The sequence below is a fragment of the Tachypleus tridentatus genome, chromosome 13 (assembly GCF_004210375.1).
Source record: "Tachypleus tridentatus isolate NWPU-2018 chromosome 13, ASM421037v1, whole genome shotgun sequence".
In the NCBI taxonomy this organism is placed as follows: domain Eukaryota; kingdom Metazoa; phylum Arthropoda; class Merostomata; order Xiphosura; family Limulidae; genus Tachypleus; species Tachypleus tridentatus.
In genome coordinates, this window is record NC_134837.1 from 168629659 (window position 1) to 168654962 (window position 25304).

Sequence of the window (25304 nt, forward strand, 5' to 3'; positions counted from 1 at the left end):
ACTTGTAGAAATAAAATGTGTAGGCAGCAAAACTTATCATAACACCGCAGCCTTTTAGTCATGTTGTCAGCGCTTTAAACCAAGTCAATTGAGTAACAGAAAACTTTCCCAAAAGCTTTGGTTCCTGAGCACTTCGTACTGGGACTACATTTCTTGTCGAAAGTGTGGATCTGAGGATCCTTAGTTTGCATCCCCTTACAACCAAAAATATAAAGTAAAAAAATGCGCTCAGAACGTTGGGGAAATAAAAAATAATAATTCATGTATGAGATGGATGATGTTGACTAGATGCCTTCTCTCTAGTTTATCACTTCAAAATTAGGGATGGCTAACGCGCGTAGCCCTCTAGCAGCTTTGCATAAAATTCAATAAAACTAAAAAAAATTATCTGTTCATTACTATGTCTCAAACATCGATAAGGATAAGACATGTTAACATGTTCATATAATTAATCATTCGTAAAATTCCTTTTTCTTTCTCTTTTTTAATTTTGATTCAAACAACTGTTAATACTAAACCAAATCCGAAATTTCACATTTCTACAAGGAAAACATTGATTGTTTGTTTGTTTAGAATTTCGCTCGAGAGCTATCTGCGCAAGCCGTTTTTAATTTCGCGGTATAAGATTCGATAGAAGACAGCTAGTCATTATCACTCATCATCAATTCTTTGGCTACTCTTTACCAATGAGTAGTAGGATTGGCCATAACATTATAACGTCCTCACGGCTGAAAGGACAAGTTCGTTTATTGTGACAGGGATTTGTACCTGCAATCCTTAGAGTAGGAGCGACTGCTCTAGCCACGTGACCATGCTGGGTTCTAAAAACATTAATAAAAGGGTGAGTTTAATTTAAAACCTACATGGCCAAGTAGAGAATGAGTAGTGGGATCGACTGTCACATTATAATGTCCTTACGGCTGAAAGGGAGAGCACGTTTAGTGTGACAGAGACTCGAACCTGCAACCATCAGAGTACGATACGACTGCCCTAGCCACTTGACCATGCTGGGTTTTAAAAACCATCCATAAAAGGGTGAGTTTAATTTAAAATCTACAAAGTCAAGTATATAATTCTTCGTTTTGTTTATATTCTTCCTCGATTTCTTAAGTTTTTCATATATTGTATGTGAGCTATTTATTCATATTAATTCTATATCTGTGAGTGCTATTTTTATCTTTTATAGTTTCGGATCAGCATTGGTTGTTGTTATTGTTGTCTCCTTTTTGCTCGTGAACAAATTGTTGGCTTCCCGATAATATTTTTAATCGTTTTATTTCTCTTAATATTATTTTAAATACTGGAATAAACTTAGAAAAATGCACAAATATCTGCTGTGTGCCTACCGCGGGTAATGAAGCCCTATGTTTGGAGCTATAAGCTCTCAATCTCAGCCACCAAAAGATGGACGAGAAATGAGCAAAAACTAGATACATATCTATAAATAGTTTAATTTTTTCCCTAGAATTTGTTTGCTTGTTTTGAATTAAGCACAAAGCTACACAGTGGGCTATCTGTGCTCTGCCCACCACGGGTATCGAAACCCGGTTTTTAGTGTGTATGTCCGCAGACATACCACTGTGCCACTGGGGGGATTTTTCACTACAAAATAATAGCATTAATAAATACATCTGTTATTTAATCGGTTTTCATGGTTGTTTTGGTAATTCTATGGATAATGTTGGTTAACTTTTGTTTGAATGTATTTCTTGGTTCTAGTTATATTCATTTGTATCTATTTTCTTTTTAAATTTCGCGCCACCTACTCGAGGATTATCCATAACTTTGTAGTGATAGACTAGTGGGTAGAAAGCTGGTCAACAATACCACCACTGCTAATTCTTCAGCTACTCTTTACCAATGCATTGTGAAATTGATCTTCTCATTATAACGCCCACGGCTAAAAGGGCAAGTATATTCGACAGTTTTGTTTCGTGTTTTGTTCCTCTTTTCTCATCCTATTTTGCATCTATCATCTATTTTTGGTTTTATAATAAATATTGCTTAGTTCGCATACTTATCGATAATATAATTCTATCTTAAAAGTTGTTCAGAAAAAGTATTTTATCTCCTCTTCCAGAAATTGTTATTGTTTCAGCTGTGTAATTTATGTTTGTATTCATTGTTTCCAACTTCTAGTTTTATATACAGCTATAACTTAATTTCATAGCTTGAAAGTTTTAAGATTTAACTGAATGACAAAAGATAGTTTTGTGTGGTAATTTTGGTGAGTGATTCTCCGCTGTTATCTATTGCTTTCTTCATATCATTTTAGAAACAACATTCTTTTGTCTTAGAGGAGGGATGTTTTGTTTCTTTACTTTTCTATATTCTTTTTTTCTTTAAATTTTAATTGGTTTTCCACTTCTATTCCTTTTCAAATATTTTGTTTTTATTTTTAGTTTATATTTGTAAATATGCTTTGAAAGCTGCCTCTATCTCATATAAATTAAGTTAATGTTTGTTTGTTTGTTTTTAGAATTTCGCACAAAGCTACTCGAGGGCTATCTGTGCAAGTCGTCCTTAATTTAGCAGTGTAAGACTAGAGAAAAGGCAGTTAGTCATCACCACCCACCGCCAACTCTTGAGTTACTCTTTTACCAATGATTAGTGGTATTGACTGTCACATTATAACGCCCCACGGCTGAAAGGGCGAGCATGTTTGGTGCGACGGAGATTTGAACCCGCGACCTTCGATTATTACGAGTCGAACGCCTTAACCACCTGGCCATGCTGAGCCTAATAATATGCTTGATCGTGATATTTTGGATAACGAATTAATATTCATTCTGCCCTTCTATGGCTCGACATGGCCAGGTGGTTAGGGCTCTTGACTTGTAACCTGAGTTTCAGCCGTGGGGGTGTTATAATATGACGGTCAATCACACCATTCGTTGGTAAAATAATAGCCCAATAGTTAGTGGTGGGTGGTGATGACTAGCTGCCTTTCCTCTAGTCTTACACTGTTAAATTAAGAACGGCTAGCGCAGATAGTCCTCGAGTAGCTTTGCGCGAAATTCAAAAAACAAATAAACAAATTGTCCTCCTAGATGATATTTTTACAGTATGCTTTGTAATTATTCATTTTTTTCATTTTGCCTTATCTTTCTGTCCTGTTTTACAACATATGGTTTACGCTTTACAATGTTTTGTATTGCGTTTTGTTGTATTTCTTGGTTATTTTTCTATTTATTTCATCAATTTGATATATTTTAATGTAAGAGGTCAGTTGTTTCTGAATATTTGTTTTATTTCATGTTGTTACTCAGTGACACAGCAGTATGTCTACTGATTTACAGCTTTAGAATCCTGTGACCTATGATGTGTATAGCAAAGATATCCCAATTTGTTGCTCTGAGCTTAATTTCGAACAAAGAAATGTTTCATGTTTTTTTTCCTTCTCTAATTTGATACTACATAATGTATATATGTATTACACATTTAATCATTTCTAATGTAACAAACGCCCTAATATCATGAGCTTTACCTGCTAAATTTCAAATAGCAGAAAGTTTTATATCAGGTCATCCCATAACTGATGTCCCGAAAATTTAGTACAGAAGGTACATCATCATTTCTGTTTTGGTAAATGGCTTTAGTGACTAAAATATTTAGTAGGGCGTGTATAAAATTGTTCAGACAAATAAAAGAAACTAACCCAATTCCACATTTTCAGATCATTAATCAAATAAATCTTCATGAAGATGGATGTGTCTGAGGAGCACATTTGGCACATAATGCTTTATTAGTTTAAAAAAGGCAATAGTGCAGTAGAAACTACACGAAACAATCAAGGTGTTTATGGTGCGAAGTCTCTCAATGAAAGAAAATATCGAAGGGGGTTTCAGAAGTTCAGTTCAGGTGACTACAGCTTAAGTGATGTGTTACGTTCAGGTCGTCCTGTTGAGTTTAATGATGACTTGCTGCTGGCTGCACTTGATGAATATTGTGCTGTAACAGTTGAAAAACTAGTACAGAAACTTAATTCAACCCATTCAGCAGTTCACCTCATCTGCAACAGTTTGGAAAGGTTATAAAACTTAACAAATGGGTTGACAGAAGCCAGCCTCAGAGCAAGAGTGAACATTTGCACTTCCCTGCGCTCTCGTGAACGTAACTCACCTATTTTGGACAAGTTAGTGACTGGAGATGAAAAATGGATATTTTATAAATATGTTAAACGCCGCAGACAATGATTCAGTGCAGGTAAACTAGCTAAAGCACAGTCCAAAATCCACCTCCATCCTAGGAAAATCTTGTTAAGCGTTTGGTAGAATATTGTTGGTGTGATCCAATTTCAGTTGCTGTCACTCAATGTAACGATTACATTAGATTTCTATTGTCAACAGTTAGAGCACTTGAATGTTGCACTGGATAATGCATGGCCCCATACAGTAAGGATCCCATCTGCAAAGACTGAAGAGCTAGACTGAGAAAAACTTCCACATCCTCCTTATTCTCCAGACCTTGCCCCATCTGATTATCATCTTATTACAAGTTATTCCGAAGTTTGCAGAACTATCTTGATGATATTTTCAATTTTCACATGAAGATGTCAAAATTACTATATCTACATTCTTTTCCTTCAAACCCCAAAACGTTTATAGAAGTGGCATTCAGAAGCTTGTGAATCGTTGGCAGGAAGTAATTAATAATAATGGAACACATATTATTGATTAACTAACATTAAAAGCATTTGCAATCCTTTTTTTTTTTTTACTGAACCTAAAATCGAACATAACTTTTGGGATGACCTGATAATAAAGGTTGATAAATTTTTTTTAACCTAACTTAATTATGGTTATAAATATTTATGTAACTAGTTGATCTCAAACAACAATAGTGACCGGTTGGTGTTATTAACCATATAAATACTATCAACACCTTGTAATTTTATTGTTTGTTATTTTTATCAAAACATTTGCTGAATTTGGCATTAAACCTTAACTGGAACTTTTGAAGAAATAATCAAATGCGTTTGCGGACACACTAATTATGTATGTTTGTTTGTTGTTGTTTTTTAACATATAAGTTCTCAAATCTGAGTCACTAAATGGTCGTTATTTAAATAACACGTTCTTTTTACCATGATATTTCTTTAGTATAGCAGGCGTATCTAAGGCCATGAGGTGTCCTTTGTCATCTATTTCGCTATTATGTAAACATCACTTCGTGTGTCAAAAACGAAATTTCAATTCTTTCAAATATTCTTATTTTCTCAGTCTCAACTTTTCAATGTCTCCAGTAATTAGTGAAGCTACTGTAAACCACTGTACCGTGAAGTTATGTGAGAGGAACATCGAAGGGGGTCAGAAAAAAGTGTGAAAGCGTATGAATTTTAGTCAGTTTTTAAGGGATTAGGGGTATACAACACTTTCAAGTCGTTCGAAAATGATTGGAGAGAGTGATTGCCTTTTTTTAGTTAAGCCTAATTTGGAAACTACAAGAATCTCCACGATCTTGACCCTAATTACATTAAAGAAACTGACCTGTTGCCATGTGTTTTGAGAAAGTAGATATAAAAAACAGGCGTTAACAGAAGGAAAAAAAGATGGAGTTATGTAAAAGAGATCGAATAAACTGAGAAAGAGGCAAAAGAAGAAGTACAAAACCTAGTCCTAAGTACATGTGTTGATTATTTTAATAAACAACGGTTTGTTATGTATATTAGTATGAATTAGTTCCTTACAAAATCAAATACAACTAAAGTTGAAGAAAAATCAAACTGCGAGCATAGAATAATCATAACAAAATGATATCAGAAGCGGTCTACAATAAACTGTACTCAGAAAGTTTCATGATACTACTTTGATCGAATTGCTTGTAAAAGTCTAAATTATTATATTTTATCAAATTTTAGCAAAAGAAAGCTAGCTAATTAGTATCCTATTTTACCCACCGCCTCCCAGTAGCACAGCGGTACGTCGGCGGACTCACACCCCTAGAAACAAGGTTTCGATACCCGTGGTATAGCCCATTGTGTAGCCCATATAGCCCATTGTGTAGCTTTATACTTGATTCCAAACAAACAATAGACTTTACCCAACTACTTTTGTTGAAGTAAATTTGTTATACATTGGACATCAACTAGTTTAATCATTCGTTGTATTTGTTTCATCACAACATGAAACATAATGATAACATTAGAGACGATGATCATATATAATTATTACTTCTCAGTACAATTCGTGTATATAGTTGCGTATACACGTTTTATATTCTTTAATTTTTTCTATATATCACGAAGACAATAACAAATTAATATTTGACTTTCTGTTGGATACATAGAATCAAGAAGAACCTAGAAGTAGTTGGATGTTGTTGCAATTTTTTTTTTGAAAACTATTGTGAATCGGGAGTTTCTTTCACGTTCTTAAATGTAAACGAAAGTGTATGAAATCACCATCGCTTTGAGAGCTAACGTATGCAAGTATTAATTATTTATTTATTTTCATTCATAGTTGATAACCTATTTTTTAGCAAGTGTCGGATTCCCTCATTCTTCAACTGGCGCCCTCTGTCGAGCATCAGTCAGCAGCAATGTTAAGTATCATGAAGAGATACCTGTGGCATCATTTTTCTATTCTAACAACAATGATAGGCGGACACGACGACTTCATCAGAGCAATCCGAAATCAAGTTTTGGATAACATAGATTTCAAGTAAGTGTTCAGTAAAGGCAGATGGTTGAGAAATGTAAAGAAAAAAGTACAAGAATAAAATGTTTGCATCAATAATCACATGGTGCAAAGATTTGTTTTGTTAAAGTTATGAGTAAAACAATTTAATGAAAAGACCGTTAAATCCCTTATGAATTGCAACTAAATTTCTTGAACTGAATTTAACTGCAATCAGGAATAAATTCCACTCGGTAAAGTGGACTTTATCTCACTTTTAGAATATACGGTTTCGTGTGTTAAAAATCTTTGTTTGTTTGGAATTAAGAACAAAGATGCACAATCTGTGCTCTGCCCATCACGGGTATCGAAACCCAGTTTCTACGGTATTAGTCCACAGACTGTGCCACTGAGGGTCGTGTGTTAAAGACTATAAACATCTGCTGCTGGTTGGCATAATAAACGGAAAGGCTGGCTGTCTTATGTTTCTTTGTTTTGCAAATTAAATCTAATAAGATGCATTTTATTTTAAACTGTTAGTCGATTTTTAAAACACTGGTGAAAAGCAATAAAGTCAGTTTTTGTCAGAATGAAAGTGTTGGACACTTGGGATACTGACTTATTTAAATATTAGGTTCACGAGACCACATCTAAAGGGCAGATGTAAAAAATGCTGCAATGAGTTTGGAGATAAAAACTAACATGGAGCTGCCATTGTTGTTTTAGTTGTTCTCTGTTGTTGTTGTTGTTAAATGATAATGTGAAATAGGAAAACTTGAATATATTACACTTTGATGTGAAAAAACAACAATATCATTATTGTTTTCAGTACTCTCTTCAACCTGTTTCCTGGCACTTCGTATTTTGTTGTTGTTTTAAACTAAGAGTTAGTAACATGTTAACTTAGTACAGAATGTAATAATCTGTTATTTGTTTTTTACAGATACAATATAATGGACGTCTTCATCATCAAGAACAAGATCCGTAAAGAAATAGCTGAAGAGATAGAATTTCTCAAGTACAGTGAGGTTAGAGTGTTTCTTTTATACTCTACAAAAGAGGAAGGCGCAGAAGTAATGGGAGCCGCCAGTGATCTGGGTATCACCGGTAAAAACTATGTCTGGATCGTCACACAATCTAGCTTTGGAACAGCAGAGAATATTGCTCCACCAGAGTTCCCTGTCGGTATGTTAGGTAAGTAAATTACTTTAGCTGTTTCTTTATTGTAAAGTATAAAGCAGTACCATGAACTATCCGTGCTGTGATCACCGTAAATGTTGAAACCCAATTTTTAGCTCAATGACTCACCGCTGAGTCATAACGACTCCCAATTTGAAGGTCGCTGGTTAAAATCTCAACCTTTCAACTTATTGGGCATTATAATGTGTCGATCAATTAGACTTTTAGATGGTAAAGAGAATCCCAAGGGTTGGTGGTGGGTGGTGTTGACCAGCTGCTCTCCCTCTGCTGTGTCACTTCTAACTTAAGGATAGCTAGCGAAAACAGCCTTAGAGTAACTAAGAGCGAAATACAAATGCAGCTATACAAAACTTTCTGCATTCTAGAATACTGAAACTTTATTATATGCAAATTTAATAATTTATAATACCTGATTTAGTAAAATAAACAAAATACAAAACACTACAAGACCTCCTTTTTACTGCTAAATGAAACAGTTTTGTCATTTAAAGACATTACTTTAAATTTCATCCATAAAACCTGAATGTAAACTAGCAAAGATCTGCGGTTAAATTGGTATCTTTGCTTCAACAGCACTTTTTTCAAATACAAATTTTTCGAATAATAAAGAAAAATTTAATCGAAATATAAGTCCACTTGTATTAGGCCTAAAATGCGTAAAAACTTTATTGTGTATGGCCTGTATTCGATATAGAGACTAATTAATTAACGATGCAACTTGTGTATTTTTCTCTATAGTTTAGGTAGGGCTAAACGTTACCTACTTAATACTACAAATAATATATAGAAGGTGCTCTTGCATCTTCAGAACATACAAAAACTAGATATTATTACATTAATTTGTTACTGTGATAACAGGTGGTGATTTTTTATGCTTCACTGTTTTAGATGCTAATATGCACTATTTTAGAATGTTTTTTGTTACCATCGTCTCAGATAGATTATTTCACGATAAATACGAAAATATTCTAATTAAATTAGTAATGTATGCCGTGTGCCTCCCACAGCAGTTTAAATCTTTGAGCGTGTATCATACGTTTTCTTCGTCTGTTAATAAAAAAGAAAAAAGTGTAATAAACGTTTCTGTATCCATCACGTGACACTAGCTGTTAGTTAATGGAAAATCATACTTTTTGTCTTACTTACCTTGTGCATTTCAGTGGTATACAACTACACAAAGGTTAAAGGTTGTTATAACGATTTTGAATATGCACATACAGATCACGGCCCAAATAAATATCAGAATTACGTTTTGTCTTTGTTTGGCCTTTTTGTCGGTAATATGATGCCATCAAAAATTAATGCCTTTGGTAAAAGTGTGTAATAGATTTAGTTGAAAAAAATAATAATACGCTCAAACATAAAGATGCAGTCAGGTTGGGGATTTAAAATTTTCAAAACGATGATAATCCTTATACTTATAAAAAGGATTAGCTTCGGTATCCAGATCATTCAGAAAGAGACCTGTAACGAGTGGTGTAAAAAATGCGATGTCTCGTAATATGTTAGAAACCACGAACACTAAGGTTAGTCACAAAAAGCATGTGCTGCAAGCTTCTGCACAAATCATAATCAAGAAAAAAGCGACACAAGTCACGATATGTTAAACCGTTGTAGACGACAAGAGAAAAAAAAGTGTATTCGTGCTATTCCACATGAAGTGGTCGGACACTGGGAAAAGGAAGTGGTGTATTTTAGATACGAAATTCTCACATCCTTGTAGAAATACTAACGTCCTAAGTTAATTAAATTAATTTAAATGGTTTGTAATGTTCCAAATCTATAAACGTTCTTTGTCAAATATATGAACTTTTTAGATTAATAAGCGTTAATTACAATTATAGCTTCCGAGGCTTGTAGTATTCTCGTACTAACGGTAAGAACCAAATCATATTCTGTTCTCTGATTTATATACTCGAATGTTCACAATATTCGAAGATACTTCAATGTTTTCGTAAAACATATATCGTTTATTCTTACACTCGAGAATCTTCTATCAATTCTGAAAACATGCGAGAATTGCGCAATACACATCACATGCATCAAACTGAAGCACACGTAAATATAAAAATAAATCCGTTATAATATAAATATGTTAATACTTCTCATTAATTTATATTTATTAAGAATTTCGTATTATTCATTTACTCTTCACATTTTAGAATGTTTACCGTCAATTTGATGAAGCTGCCCATTAGTGGCACAGCGGAAAGTCTGCAGTACTTATAATATTAGGAATGGGTTTTGCTAACCGTCGCACAGTACATCTAGTCCATTATATAGCTTTCTGGATCCGAACCGCTGACCCTTAGATTGCGAGTAAAGCGCCCCTAACCACCACGTCATCAAGACAAGCTTTCTGCTTTCCTACAAACAAAATACCTGAAGCTAAGAATATTTTTCTTGTTATACTTTGTTCTATAGATGACAACCCTGACTCCTGTTTTATTTTCTCACGACATATTTAACAAATGTTCTATTTAAGTAACTTATAATTCGATCATTTTATGGCCTAAGACCTGAGACCAAACTTGGCACAAAATACATTTATTTATTGTAGCTGTGGAAAGCATTCTAATAAAAGCGATAATTTATTTATTTAATCAAATAAATGAAAGCATGCCGTAGTCTAAATGTCGAAGCCATACCTCATGTTTCATTAATTAATGTTTTGTTTGTTTGCTCAGTTTCATACGAAGCAACTTGAAGGTTATCTGCGCTAGTCGTTCCTAGATTTGAAACGATAAACTGAAGGGAGGTTAATTAGTTAACACCACCTATCGTCAACTTTTGGGCTACTCTGTCAATTAGTGAGATTGATCATAACATTAAAACGATTCCACGGCTGAAAGAGTGTGCATGTTCAGTGATGGGACTCGAATTTTGGACTCCCAGATTGTAAGTCGCATGCCTTAACCACCAGGCCGTATGAGACGTTATATATTACGTATCTATTTCATTCATTTACTTTTCAAAAATTATTGTATAATAACACTTTTAATAATAGAGGTAAACATATAAATAAGTCATTTGGATTTAGAATAACAGAAAAGCGAATATAATAAATGCAATAGGTCTTAGACTAAATTATGAAACATCTTTTTAAAAAACTATTTTTTTTGTTTACGCACAGAATTACATAATCTATTATATGCATTCATTAACCTCAGGAAATTCAACCCCTTTTAAGTTTGTAAACTCACCACTGACCCACCGGAGGACAATAGCTAGAAATGAAATTTATCATTATTAGTTTCATATACATTTGTACTTCAACTACGTCTGAAATGTGTTGTTGTTTTTTTTCTGTTTTATTTTGTTTTCAACTATTGGAACAAAAACGTTTCACTGATTTAAAAAACAACTTATATATATATATATATATTCAACATGTCTTAGAGTTACGTATCTTTTGAAATTGCCGTCAAAATGAAACAAGGCGTTTATTTTAATGAAACCAACTTATTAAATGACTGAGTACTTTTTCTTAGCTAATTCTGATAACATTAGAAGTTCCTAGGTGAATAAATAGACAAAGAGTAAAATGTTTTATTCTATGAAAACTACAGCACTACAGGAGCTTTAACATAATACTGATTAACTGTCCAAATCTGAAAAATCTAAAGCTTTCAATACAGTTAATAAAGAGCAGCTATTGCTGATGAAATAAAACCATGAATGAAAGCAAGTTTATTGAATAGAGAATTCGTTTACGAGATTTTATTAACGCCTTTGTTCACTATCTTTGACTGCCCTAATAAAACGTCTACACCCGTGCTTCCTGATGCAATATCTTTGTTTCATATATATATTTAAATGATATTTTTATATATAAATTTATAACCATTCGTCTACTTCACGCACACCGTATAAATTGAGGTATTTAGAGAAACAGTCTGAACAACATTTACCACAGTGTCTTCTATAAAGAGTACCAATTATATGAGAAATAGTAGTATATATGTTTTACCAGGATCTCCCACATCCTAATTACCACAGTTTAAACAACACTCCTATCGCTCATCCACTTTTATAGATTTGGAGCATCCTATTTTTCTGGCCGACCTGGCCAGGTTATTAAGGCACTCGACTCATAATCCGAGGATCCCGGGTTCAAATCCCCGTCACACCAAACATGCTCGCTCTTTAAGCTATGGAGGCGTCATAATGTGACGATCAATCTCACTATTTGTTGGTAAAAGAGTAGTCCAAGAGTTGGCGGTGGGTGATGATGACTAGTTAACTTCCATCTAGTCTTCCACTGCTAAATTAGGGACGGCTATCGCAAAGAGCCCTCGTATGGCTTTGCGCGAAATTCAAACTTATATTTCTTTAAAAAATTATGTTTGAAGTTAATTATTTTTCATTTCTAATAACATTAATAGACATTATTTTTTGGACAAGAAATAAAACATTGGTTCAAAATATTAACTCAGTTTTTTTTATAATATTAATAGTTTAGTGTATGAATAATTGTTAATCTTTCTATAACATTTGTTCTCACAGTTTATACGTTTATTTTTAATTTCATGTGTAACTGATGGTACAGTCAGTACAGATTCATAATTAATAACATACAGTCCCGTCTTCCGCTGGAACAGCGATAAGTATACGGATTTACAACGCTAAAATCAGTAGTTCGATTTCTCTCGGTGGGCAAAGCAGATTGCTGGATGTGGCTTTGCTGTAAGAAAAACAAACATATATCTCAGCTCACTCTTTAATATAAAAATTCTAAATTAGTATAGAGTGTTTACACAGAAACCAAGTGATGTTATTTTCAGGAAAACTTTAAACAGGACACTGATAATACTGTCATCTCTTAGATCCTTCAATTAGAAAAGCTTTCGACATCAACAACCCGGTTTTTACATATATAAACTTCTATTTTCAGCACCATTAATATCCTTATTTATTCTTCACTCGCTCATATGTTTCTTTGTTTTTACATTAGGATATATATTACTTACTGTTTTTCCTTACACCTCATATAAAAAAATAGTAATATCAACAAGTATGTCTTTTTTGCAGTGAGATTTTAACCATAAAAAATTATAGTTTTAATGTTGTTTTTAATGTCGTCAAAACTTTCAGGAAAGCAAAAAATATCTGATGAGTTAATAGTTATTCTGTCTCTTTTCATCTGCATAATTTTCAAAAAATATATTTGTACTTTTGTTTCAAACTTCCATGTATATTTAAGTCTTGGATAAAAGTTTTAAAATATTTTTCTGTATATTCTCAAGACGGCTGGTATGGGTATTAAAACTTTAATTAAAATAAAGTAGAGAACAACGTTTCGACATTCCTCGGTCGTTTTAACATTATTTACTTTAATTTAGTTTCTGGTCATCACGAGTTTTCTGTGTGTTATTTCAGTTCAATATTCTCTAACTTAATGTTTGTCTGTGTTTAAATTTCACACAAAGCTGCACGAGGGTTATCTGCGCTAGCTGTCCCTGATTGAGCAGTGTAAGACTAGAGGGTAGGTAGCTGATCATCACCACCACTGCCAACTCTTGGGCTACTTTTCTACTAACAAACAATGGGATGTGCCGTCATTTATAACACCACCACGGCTGAAAGGGCGAGTATGTTTCGGTGTTATGGGGATTGAAACCCGCGACCCTCAGATTACGAGTCGAGTGCCTTAACCACCTGATCATGCCCGGCCTCTGACTTAGTATTGAGACTGAAGTTTTTTACACATTTAACTCGTCACTTTATAAGTTTTTGCAATGCATACTAAAAACCTTAAATAAAACCGTTTTGCATATATTGTATCAAATGCATTTATATGGGCTTATAACTCTAAGAATTGGGTTTTGATATCTGCGATACGTTCCATTGTGTATCTTTGTATGTAACGGCGTCAATACAAACACAGACAGCGATACGTCGCTATTAACAAAAATTTTTAATCCAAATTTACTTCGAAGCAAAAATTATATTTTTCAAATCTTAAATAAAGCGCTAAGTTGAAGGACTTATAATGCATCAAACAAATATATAGAGGGCTCGATTCTCCATAGTTTAAAGAATGCAAGACGTCGTTTATGAAAAGCTTTGCACTAAAAAAAGGACAACTACATCTTTAAATGGTCTCGCGTTTCCTTAAATTATAAATTATTTTAATGACATTAGTCAGTAAATAAACTGATGTAATAAAGAGTAATATTCTATTTCTTTGTTTTTACATCGGATTATGTTACTTACTGTTAATCATTACATTTCATGTAAGAAAATAGTAATATCAGAAACATAATCCATTTTTGAAGTGCGGGTTTAGCCATAAAAAATATGTTTTTGCTTTTGTTTTTAATTTCGCCAAATCCTTTAGGAAAACATAAAGAATTGCACTCATTATGAAATTCTAAAGTAATTCTTCATTATCCTTGTTTCAAGTATATCTTGAAGATTTAGTTATCTCTTAAAGACTATCAAGCAGCGTGTAAAGGTAAAGTCGTACATCCTAAACCGTAATATTCACAGTCGTCACAATACAAAAGGTTGCCTTGAAAAATGGAATACTTTAAACACAACTGTTCAAATAATAACATCAATACACACCAAGTATTTTTGTAACTGTAAGTAGCGTCTAAAACACGTGTCATTCGCCTTTTTATTGATCGATTATCAGAAGTAATAGTATAAAGAGGTCTTGATTTAATCTTTGTAATAAACAATTCCTGTAAATATATTCAAATATTGTAAATTTCTTTCATGTAACCTTTGCATAGAGGTTATAAGTGGGTGCTTGTGTGTGTTTTCTTATAGCAAAGCCATAGCGGGCTATCTACTGTGTCCAGTTAGGAGATTCGAATCCCTTGACTTTAGCATTTTTAATACGTAGATTTACCGCTTTCCCAGCGAGGAACGAGGTTATATGTACCAAGAAGCAAAATATTTTGAAGAGAATTATCTTTCAAATTCAAATAAAATATTAAATAACTAAAACTAGACTAACATATTTTACGAAGTAAAACAAGAAACTATCGTACAAAACAATTAGTACAATCTTACTGGAAAAATACTATTTACGTAAGTTTTATTCCAAGACATTCTAAGTCAAAACATTTGAAAAATGAAAATGTTCATGAACATTACGTTTTAGTAGAAGTGAGCGAAAACAAAATTGTCTGAGAATGTAAAGAGGCTTAGTGGCTTTACTTTCTATATTATTCCACAATGAAACCTAGAATATAATGTACGAAGGGGGAAAATTAACATAGTTATTTCTTTTAATTGTTTTTAAATAATGCGCATAGGATCCACAATAGGACAGCAGTAAGTTAACAACACCAAAATCCGCAGTTCGATTCTTCGCGGGTGGACATAGCAGATAGCTCATTATGGCTTTTCTCTAAAGACAAACATTCAGATAAGACACTGTCCCCACTGTGCGTCCTTAATTGCAGTAAAAGAAGTTTCGACAAACAGTCTGCTTATCAAATGACAAGATTTTTGAAAAATCAACTGCTTATATAAAAGTCAGCTTTTCGTTCTTTAGATATTCTTAGCATATTGCGTGAACAATAAACAAAAAAAAAATTTATATATATATATTTATCATCTAACGGCCTGGTAAAAAACACAAAACAATATTATTGTTAGATAGGCTTAATCTTCTTATTTAAAATCGTTTAAACTTTTGTTTGGTAAAGCACAGTAAATAATAAGAAAAAAACATTCACAGTTCCACCAAGAGCATATAAGTTGAAACAAAATCTAATCTTTCACAATAGGTGTTCAGTTTCTCGACTCAACAGTAAGCTGATTTACTGACGTACTTGTGAAACGAAAGTAGTCAAGAACCATTAAACCTTCTGCCTTCGTTATATACATTGGTTGTTGTCAAAATCCTGAACCTGATCATTGTTCATTAATACATTGCCTTTCAAATATCAAACACTGAATAATCCTTCCGTATAACTAATGTAATTTTATTGTCGTAGTAAGTTTTTTATCTTTCAAAACAAAATCATAAATAAATGGCATGACTGACTTTGGCCAAGTTCATTTTTTTATGTTATTGACCTCAATAAACGCTGAGATACAAATATAAATATAAAGTATTTATGTAACTAAAATACCTTGGATCGTAAATAATACTTTATATGGACGTAATGACTGGCTTTCCAGGACAGTGAATCCAAGAACTCATTGTTCGTTCTCCGTTGCTACAGAATCTATCCGTACTTTGGAACCATGGGTGCGCTATAGAAGTGACATTAAACGATATTATTCGACCATAAAAGAGTAACCCAAGAGTTAGTATTGAAAGCATTTGATTAACTTTTCTCTAGCATATACGTTCAAAATTAGGTATGGCTATTCACGGTTAGTTCTTGTGTATCATTGCACGAAATCCTAAAACAAACAATACTTTACGATTGAAATGAAAGTACGCCATATTGGAAAGCTGTAATTAAATGTTAAAGTTTATGCATGCTTTCCTCTCTGATATTTTTTAAGCAATTAATTAATTCTGTTGCCAACAAAAGTGAACGGAAAGAACTTAAGTGAAAAAAAAACTTTAAAGCCGTTTACCGAAGGAATCAATAACTCTAAATTGGATAAAATTGCACATTTTTAAAACGAGAAATACTACCGAGACAGGCAAATATGATGACGAGTGAAAAGAAACTTACAAAGTTTGTTCTGTTCTATTAACGTTAGTGAATCATTAGTACTTTTGTTTACATGAAAATGTCACAACAATAAACCAAGTCTTAGAAAATTTCATTTGATTGAGAAAACAAGCAAGACTAGAGTATATAAAGCGTGTCCTAAAAGATATCGGTCAGACTACGAGTTAGAAAGCCCGAAATTTAAGTCGTGATATACTGCTTAGAACGTTCAGTGTACTTTCAACTACGATAGAGTTATAAAAATGGCAGAAAATGTCGTTATTCAGTTAAGAATTACTTTATCGTCAGTGAATACTGATAACTAACTGTCCTTAATTTGATACCACCAATTCAAAATTATGGAGACAATGCTTAAATCTTTGTATCTGTTACTTGGCTTTTAAAGTTATTTTGAATTTTGCACAAAAGTACACGAGAGCTATCTGCACTAGCTGACCTTAATTTAGCAGTGTAAGACTAGAGGGAAGAAACCTGATCATCGCCACTCACATTTTTACCAATGAATACTAGAACTGACCTCACGTATTACACATTCATAGTTGAAAGTGCAAGCAAGGTTGGTGTGACAGAGATTCGAATTCGCGCCCCTGAGATAACGATTCAAGCACCCCTAACCACCTGGCAATGCAGGACCTGCTTTTAAAGTCATCTCTTATTGCAAGTTTAAAATACGAAATATCTAGAGCATTTTGATGTAGACTGTTAAACTATGTTTTATTCAGTGTTGTATCATAAAGTATTTTAACCATTCACGTTCATCATATTCCAATAGTATATTATCGATATAGCTTTTTATTTGCTTATACTCTCTTTATTATGTTTTATTCCTTTTTCGGTGCTATTCAGCGAAGTATATTAAAAAATAAAACAAAATATTTCAAGATCCCACCTCCCTCCAATAGATGAGCGGTACATTTACAGGGTTAAGATGTTAAGCCCTGGGTTTGATTTCTTCCCGCGGTGAACAAAGTGCACTAAAGAAAACCGACAACTTGAACAACATTTTGAAAATGTTTTACAACATTTTTCGTTTTTGTAACTTACTTCAAGGTAACACACGCCATCAGTGTTTTTATTAACGTTCCTTGTGAACAAGCAACTCATTTTTTGTTGATATGTTGTTGTTGTTTTTACTTTTCTTTTGAATTATTTCATAACTTTACAGAATTTACTGCTGTTTTACCGTTATGCACATACGGTATTTGTTTGTATTCAATAGGCACTCTAAATGTAAGTAGTGTAAAAGAAAATACACGATAACATACAAAGGATATTCACACAGCATAAAGTAAGAACAGCTTGGAAAAGCCTCAATACCAAATAATCACAGCCATTACAGGCCCGGCATGGCCAAGTGGTTAAGGTACTCGACTCGTAATCTGAGGGTCGCGGGTTTGAATCCCCGTCACAACAAACATGCTCACCTTTTCAGACATGAAGGTGTTATAATGCAACAGTCAATACAACAATTCAATTGTAGAAGAGTAGCCCAAGAGTTGGCGGTGGGTGGAGATGACTAGCTGTCTTCCCTCTTGTCTTACACTGCAAAATTAGGGACGGCAGGTAGCCCTTCTGTAGCTTTGTGCAAAATTTAAAACAAACACAGTTATTACATACCAAACCACTGAAGTCTTCTACGTTCACCTGACTTTTAACACACTCAGTGAACCTAACATGGAAGTTATCAATAACCTCATTAAATCACGAATATAATTAATTGACTAAATTCTAATGAAGGATGTTCCGGATGAGTGAACAGCACCACGACCTTTATGACACGAAGAGTTAAACTCAAATTCCTACATCTGCTATCTCATGCATTTCTCCCTTTTATCAATATGAGGGTCCTATTTAATATTTTATCAGTAAGTCGATAAACAAACCTACCTCATTTATCATGATTATTATTACACTTTGACATCTATTTAATAAACAATAATAATAGCCTTACAGCAATATAGTCGTTCATTAGCTGTCAGAACTGAGTAAAAAAAATACCAGGAACGAATAAAATGTTTAAGTGACGCATTATGATTAATGTTCAATAGTTCTTGTGTTAATTACAAATTAATTATATTCTATACGATTTTAAGTGAATGTTGAACTACTCAGAAAATGCTATCTGTGTATTCCTTGTTTGGTCCCAGAACTATAAAATCACGTTTTTTGTAGCAAAGAACTCAAACCAAGTTTTCATTAAATATATTAAGAGCAAAATTTCTGTTACAATGCACAACTTAGTAAAAGAAAATTTCTATCCTAAATTATAAGTTTTGTCTTATTTATTAATATTCGTATTGTAAGTACTAGATTGTATACCAAAATGGTTTATTTTGAACCAGAAAATGAGTTATATGTAAGATGTAGCACACAACCCAGTACTTGATTATAACATGAACTTGATAAGTTTTATTTTTGAAATTCGTTTCCACTTCTCAATAATTCCTTTTAATTCTTAGAAATAATTCAAACATGATGTCCAACTACTTAAACTTCAATGAATTATTTTCGATAATAGTCAAGTACAAAGAAAGCCTTTCGAGAAAAGTGTGTTTACAATTCTATTTCTATTGTTTCCAATTGAACTTACATACACTAAAGAACGGGTCTGATATGCGTATATCTAGGTAAATATATTCAATAATTTCATATAATTTCTCTGTTTGCAAACTAGTTGAATAGCATACAATATATATCATTCTCAAGTGGCGGTTCTTTATAACTATGTCGGAAGTACGCTAAACTCATGAGAAGTTATATCTATCTTTAGCTAAGCCTCGAGGTATACATTTCATCTATTATAATCATCTATGAGGCAGGAACGTCTCTTTACGAAATTGCTCGGTTTCTTAAGCTTTATAAGGTTTATATTGTTTTTCTTATTTCTATGCGTTCTTCAAGCATCATGAATTATTTGCTAAACTCATAGCATAGCAAATAAAAACTAAATTGAAACATTATTTATTTTAGATCAGGAATTTAAAGATTCCTTAACGTCAGGAAATTTTAAATTTTCTACCAATATCCCCTTACAAATAGGTCAGCTAGACAGTCTGAAAATATATAACATTGAGTTCTGTAACATCATGTCAATATAACTCCCACTTATAATAAAATGGTAAAGACCATAAATATTAACAGACACGTCACGAATGGCACTATTCTGAGAATGAATTGTACTTATAAAAAGTCGCATAACTGGACTAAAGGAAGATAGTCAAACACAGTGAGAAATCACCAAATTTCTGGCAATAATGTTGTTCAAAGTGTGACAATTCAGTTCCATTCATATAAGAAAACAATGGTTATTGTATAACCCGAACACTCAAAACAAACAGAGCGAACTCTTCGCGCTGTGCGGAAATGGCGAAGAATGAGCCCTCTCAAACGACCTTTGTAGTTGCAAGACGGCTGTAAATATGTCCGAATAGCAATGGGAGACTATCTGGATAGAGACCCCACCCCCTATTCACTCCAAGCAATATCATAAGTCAACAACATGGCATCAAAGATGCTGTGACACCTTCTTACCTTTTTATGTGCTAAAGTTTATTGGTGAATCCAGATTTGCACAATTGTAATACAGTGGACGCACCTGGATTTGGTAATTATCCTCATACGAACCATTGATGAACAACTTGTGAACTACCATGAGATTGGTATACGAAAGGACAGTTACTGCTTCTCGATGCAATTTTGAAACAAGACCTACCTGTCTACTCCAATCCGCGGTTTCCTAGAAAAGGCAGGGTTTATCGTGCAAGATACGAGTCCTGATAATTTTGCTTGAGTCATAAAACTATGACTAGGTCATTTAACACTCTTCCGTGGTCAGTTTATTACTGATTATAAACTTTATTGAGTATATGTAGCCCATCCCGAACAAATGTCTTCTAGAAAGACCATCCACGGATCCTTGCACCTGGAACAGTAATTATGGAATAGTAATTCTACAGGTTTCATATTCTGTAAATAGAATGTGTCATGGTGTTTCTACCGTAAATATTAAAGTTTTGAATTATCTCAAATGTGACGAATAAAAAGTATTAGTTTTTCTTTAAGAAATCAATATTTCTATAGATGTGTGCTATTTCGTACAGGAAATGATATAATACAGAAACCAAAAGAGCGCATGATCCTTGTGATTTTTTTTCGTCTTCAACCAATGAAGTTTTAGTTTTTAATAGACCCAAAGTTCAATTTATTTTTACATCAAATGTATTATTTTTGGCGTTTCGAAGAGAAAATGTCGTCATATTCTGTGTTTAATGTTCTTTAAGAAGTTCTGAAACGAAATAGTTCGGTTTGTGTGTTTTTTTATTAGAGTATACAAAATAAACACACACTAAAGTTATTATATTATTGCTCACTATATAAAATAAACACACACTAAAGTTATTATATTATTGCTCACTATATAAAATAAACACACACTAAAGTTATTATGTTATTGCTCACCATATAAAACACACACGCACTAAAGATATTGCAGTCACTATATAAAACAAACACATACTAAAGTTATTATATTATTATCCCTATATAAAATAAACACACACTAAAGTTATTGTATTCACTATATGAAATAAACACATACTAAAATTACTATATTATTACTCACTATATAAAGTAAACACGCACTAAGTTATTGTGTTATTGCTTACTATATAAAATAAAAAACACTAAAATTATTGTATTATTGTTCAATATATATATATATATAAAATTAGCAGACACTAATGTTATTGTATTACTGTTCACTATATTAAATAAACACACACTAAAGTTATTGTATTATTGCTTACTATATAAAACAAATTCACACTAAGTTTTTGTATTATTGCACACTATATAAAATAAACATGCACTATGGTTATTGTATTATTGTTCACTATATAAAATTAACAGACACCAATGTTATTGTATTATTGCTCACTATACAAAATAAACACACACTAAAGTTATTGTATTATTGTTCACTATATAAAATAAACACACATTAAAGATATTGTATTATTTACACTATATAAAATAAACACACATTAGAGTTATTGTATTATTGCTCACTATATTAAATAAACACACACTAAAGCTGTTATATTATTGTTCACAATATTTATCTTGCTTATCTTCATATGAACCTTTATGCAATATATTTTATGAGTTTTTTCAAATAATTCACATCTTGAACCTGTTGTTATTTTCTGGCTGATGTTATACGAAACAATAAAACACTTATATATAATTCAAGCCATTTATAAAATTACATAAGTAGCCTAAAGCAAAACTTATGAAAACTTTTCTATTTTCATTCGAACGACAGGCATCCTAAATGGATTTCTTACTTAAGAGACGCTAGTTTTATACACATACCTGACTTGTCGCAGGTTATCATATATAAAGCTTATTATCTGATTTATAATTTATACATTAATTTGTTATTTTACTTCTAGTTGATTTTCTAAAATTCATAACTATTAAATTTCTGTTGGTTAGAATAATGCTCCTGTTAGTATTTCTCTGATTATACGGAAAGACCCTTGATGCTAGCATCTTAAAACTAAAAAAAAAACAATGGGGATAATAAAATAAAGACTGGTGGAAAATATTTCATTAAAATCATATTAAAAATATCTCATATAAATTGCATTAAAAATACCTAATAGAAACTACATTGAGAATAACTTGTAGAAACTATATTATTTCGATGGACCAAAAATTAGCATCAACCACTTCTCATGGAAAATAAATCATAAAACTTTTAGTGACCTCTTAGTAAATAGAATGTACCAAACACAATTCTAGAACCTACTAAAACCTGCAATCAGTAATACTCGTGAACGTAGGGTTTCGTCGAAAAGTATCAATAAGCTATTCTGATGAAGTGTTAGGGCTAGTCTAAATGTCCTATAAAACTGGTTGAAACTAGTGAAATAATATTAGAATAAACAAAAATATTTTTAATAAGTACACAACTCTCCTCATCTAGTGCATTCTAATCATATACTTGTTAGTTTTCTCCTGTTTATTATGCAACTTTATTAATCTTGAATTATGTTGTAGTTATAAACAATATAGTTAACTCACTTTTACTAATAACCACTTACGGGCATTGTAATCTTCCCTCTATGCAAATTCTAAAGTAACAATAAAACTTCTATGAATGATAGTTCAAGTATAATTAGTAAAGTAATTGGTAATGTTTCAAGAAGTAATAGAACAAACAATAATCGTCTTAAATGCATGTAAAAATAACAATAATTTGTTTTAAACGTTGTTGTTGTTGAGCGCAACGCTACATGATAGCTATTTGTGTTCTTCTCACTGTGAATATCCAAGCCCTATTTTTAGCATAACCAGTCTTCTTATGTACGCTGAACCATCAGAAATACCCTTAACAATGTCATGGAAAGTGTAAATTCAACATTGCCCATAACCAATTTAAAATATGACGAGACTGTAGCAACACGTACTTAAATATGTGCACACAATATTACTAATAAAACCTAGAAACATTTAAAGCAAAGGTAGAAAGAAACCCTGGAAAGTCAAAAATAAACCTTGGAAAACGTGGAAACAAATAGGAAAAGAAAGCCTTAGAACTGTGAAGGTGATAGTAACAGCAGTTCCTCTGATGAATGACAACAACCTCAATGGTAAAACCTCTTGGGAAAGAAGGATGGTGATAATGAAAATAAACCTTGTTCAGCAAAATTTGAAGAAATAAATCAGAAAAGGTGTAGTCACTGTTAAAATATTGAAACTGTTATGTCGTGTGCAAAGCCAAAACTAGTAACATTTTGAAAGAAAATAAGCAATAATAGCAATCTATTTTGAACATTTTGAATATAATCGGCCCGACATGGCTAAGTAGTTAAGGCGCTCGACTCGTAATCTGAGGGTATCAGGTTCGAATCCCCGTCACATCAAACATACTCGCTTTTACAACTGTGGGGGCATTATAATGTTACGGTCAATCTCACTATTCGTTGGTAAAAGAGTAACCCAAGAGTTGACGGTGGGTGGTGATGATTACCTGCTTTCTCTCTACTCTTACACTGCTAAGTTAAGGAAGGCCTTGTGTAGCTTTGCGCGAAATTCAGAAAAACAAACAAACAATTGAATTTAATAAACTTTAACAACATTTTATGTGTGTGTGCGTGAAACAGTGGAATAAATGTATGCTCAAACTGAACGATACTACCCTTTAGATAAAAGTTAGTGATAGTAAAACTGACAAAAAGTTTCGATACCGAAGAATGTGCTTACTTGACAGTAACAATAAACCTAATTAAAGTTTTAACTGTAAATTATCAAAACAGCAAATGAAAACATTTAGTTTCTTGTGTTATTTGTAAGAGGTACTAAACATATTCGCTCTTAGTTCGTAGAATATTCAAGTAAAAGAAACATTTTATTTTCACTTTATCTGTTATCACTACCTCATTTGATATCCGTTAAAGGTATTAAAACAAGGTTTTGTAAACAGTAATCTGAAGTTTAACTTAGATTTAAATATCAACAAAGCCTAAGAAAGTATTAAATATTTTGTTAAAGATATTTTTAAAAAAAGTTAAACTAAAAATCAATAGAACGTAATATTCTAAAAATCTTGCCTTTGCAAAATAAATAGAATAACGTAGATGTTCGCTGTTATTATAAGATACAAGAAAAGGCGTATTTTCATTCGTTGACTTTTATTAAAGTTAGCTGAGATCTTTAAAAAGTAGCTTGTGGAATCATTTTCATATTAAACTCCTATAAGCACTTCTATAGAATTACAACATTGTTCTATATAGTTATACCAAAGCCTGCAACCTTCGCTTGCTACAGTGACATTTACTGGTAATTTACAACATAAACCGTCAGATCACACATAAAATCTGTAAATAAAGTAGAACAAAATTCTTTCAGCCCATGTTAAAGTGGCGTTATTACAATAAAACACGGCTAGGTACAAATTGGATGTATTCCACTAAAATAATAATAAAAAAATGTAGTAAAAGTAGGACGTGAAAAACAGTAACTTTTACATTTTCTAAGCTCAGAGTATTAAATATTGTTGTAACGTCTTATATTCAGGTCAATCGAGTTAACCATCAAACTATCCTATAGTTAGGCCGCTTAAGAACTTAAGATTCACTCAAGGTAGTGATCGTGAAGTAATGCTAAATCTCACTCAGAATGTCGATCGTGAAGTAATTTTAACTCTCTTACTAACTCAATCATGATGCCTAATTGAATGATAATACTGGGCACAAAATGACAAGAAGAAAGAACAGTCTTTATTCTCAGCCTAAACATAAACACAGTACAGTACTTGTTTTTCCTTACACTGAACCGCAATTTTACTGAATTCTTATAACTTGCTGCTTGTCCTTTAAGATCCTGATCCAGACTGTCTAAATTTAACAGTCCATAGTCCACAAGAAACGTCGTATTTAACCGCAATATATCGAACTCCCCCCTTCCCCGCCAAAAGTAACTCAAGTATTTATCCACAGGATAGCAAAACAACTGAACGGATTTCTTGATCATGTGTTATACGAAACCTAGAGATATACAAAACAATGATCAAGATGATAATAATTTTTATAATATTATAAGAAGTTACACGTTTATAGTATAATCACATTCTCCTTCCTTCCCGATTTAAGGTTTGTCTGTAAGCATATAATTAATTTTAATATTGAAACCAATAAACTCGAGCCGAAACACTGAAAACACTTACAATCCACTAAAACGTCGAACTCTTAAAATATACAACAAAATTCCCTAAATAAAAATACAGTACTTAAAAAATTACCTAAAACGTAACACGTATAATACAAAAATA

At 32.5% G+C, this 25304-nt stretch overlaps 1 protein-coding gene across 1 annotated transcript in view; it reads left to right on the forward strand.

Moving 5' to 3' along the window:
- The window catches only part of LOC143238675 (glutamate receptor ionotropic, NMDA 2B-like), a 200358-nt gene that overhangs the window by 101090 nt on the left and 73964 nt on the right, over positions 1 to 25304 (forward strand). Inside the window, exons 3-4 of the mRNA XM_076479103.1 lie at positions 6481 to 6662; positions 7561 to 7811. Of these exons, the coding sequence (XP_076335218.1) occupies positions 6481 to 6662; positions 7561 to 7811 (433 nt within the window). The remainder of the gene's footprint in view (positions 1 to 6480; positions 6663 to 7560; positions 7812 to 25304) is intronic.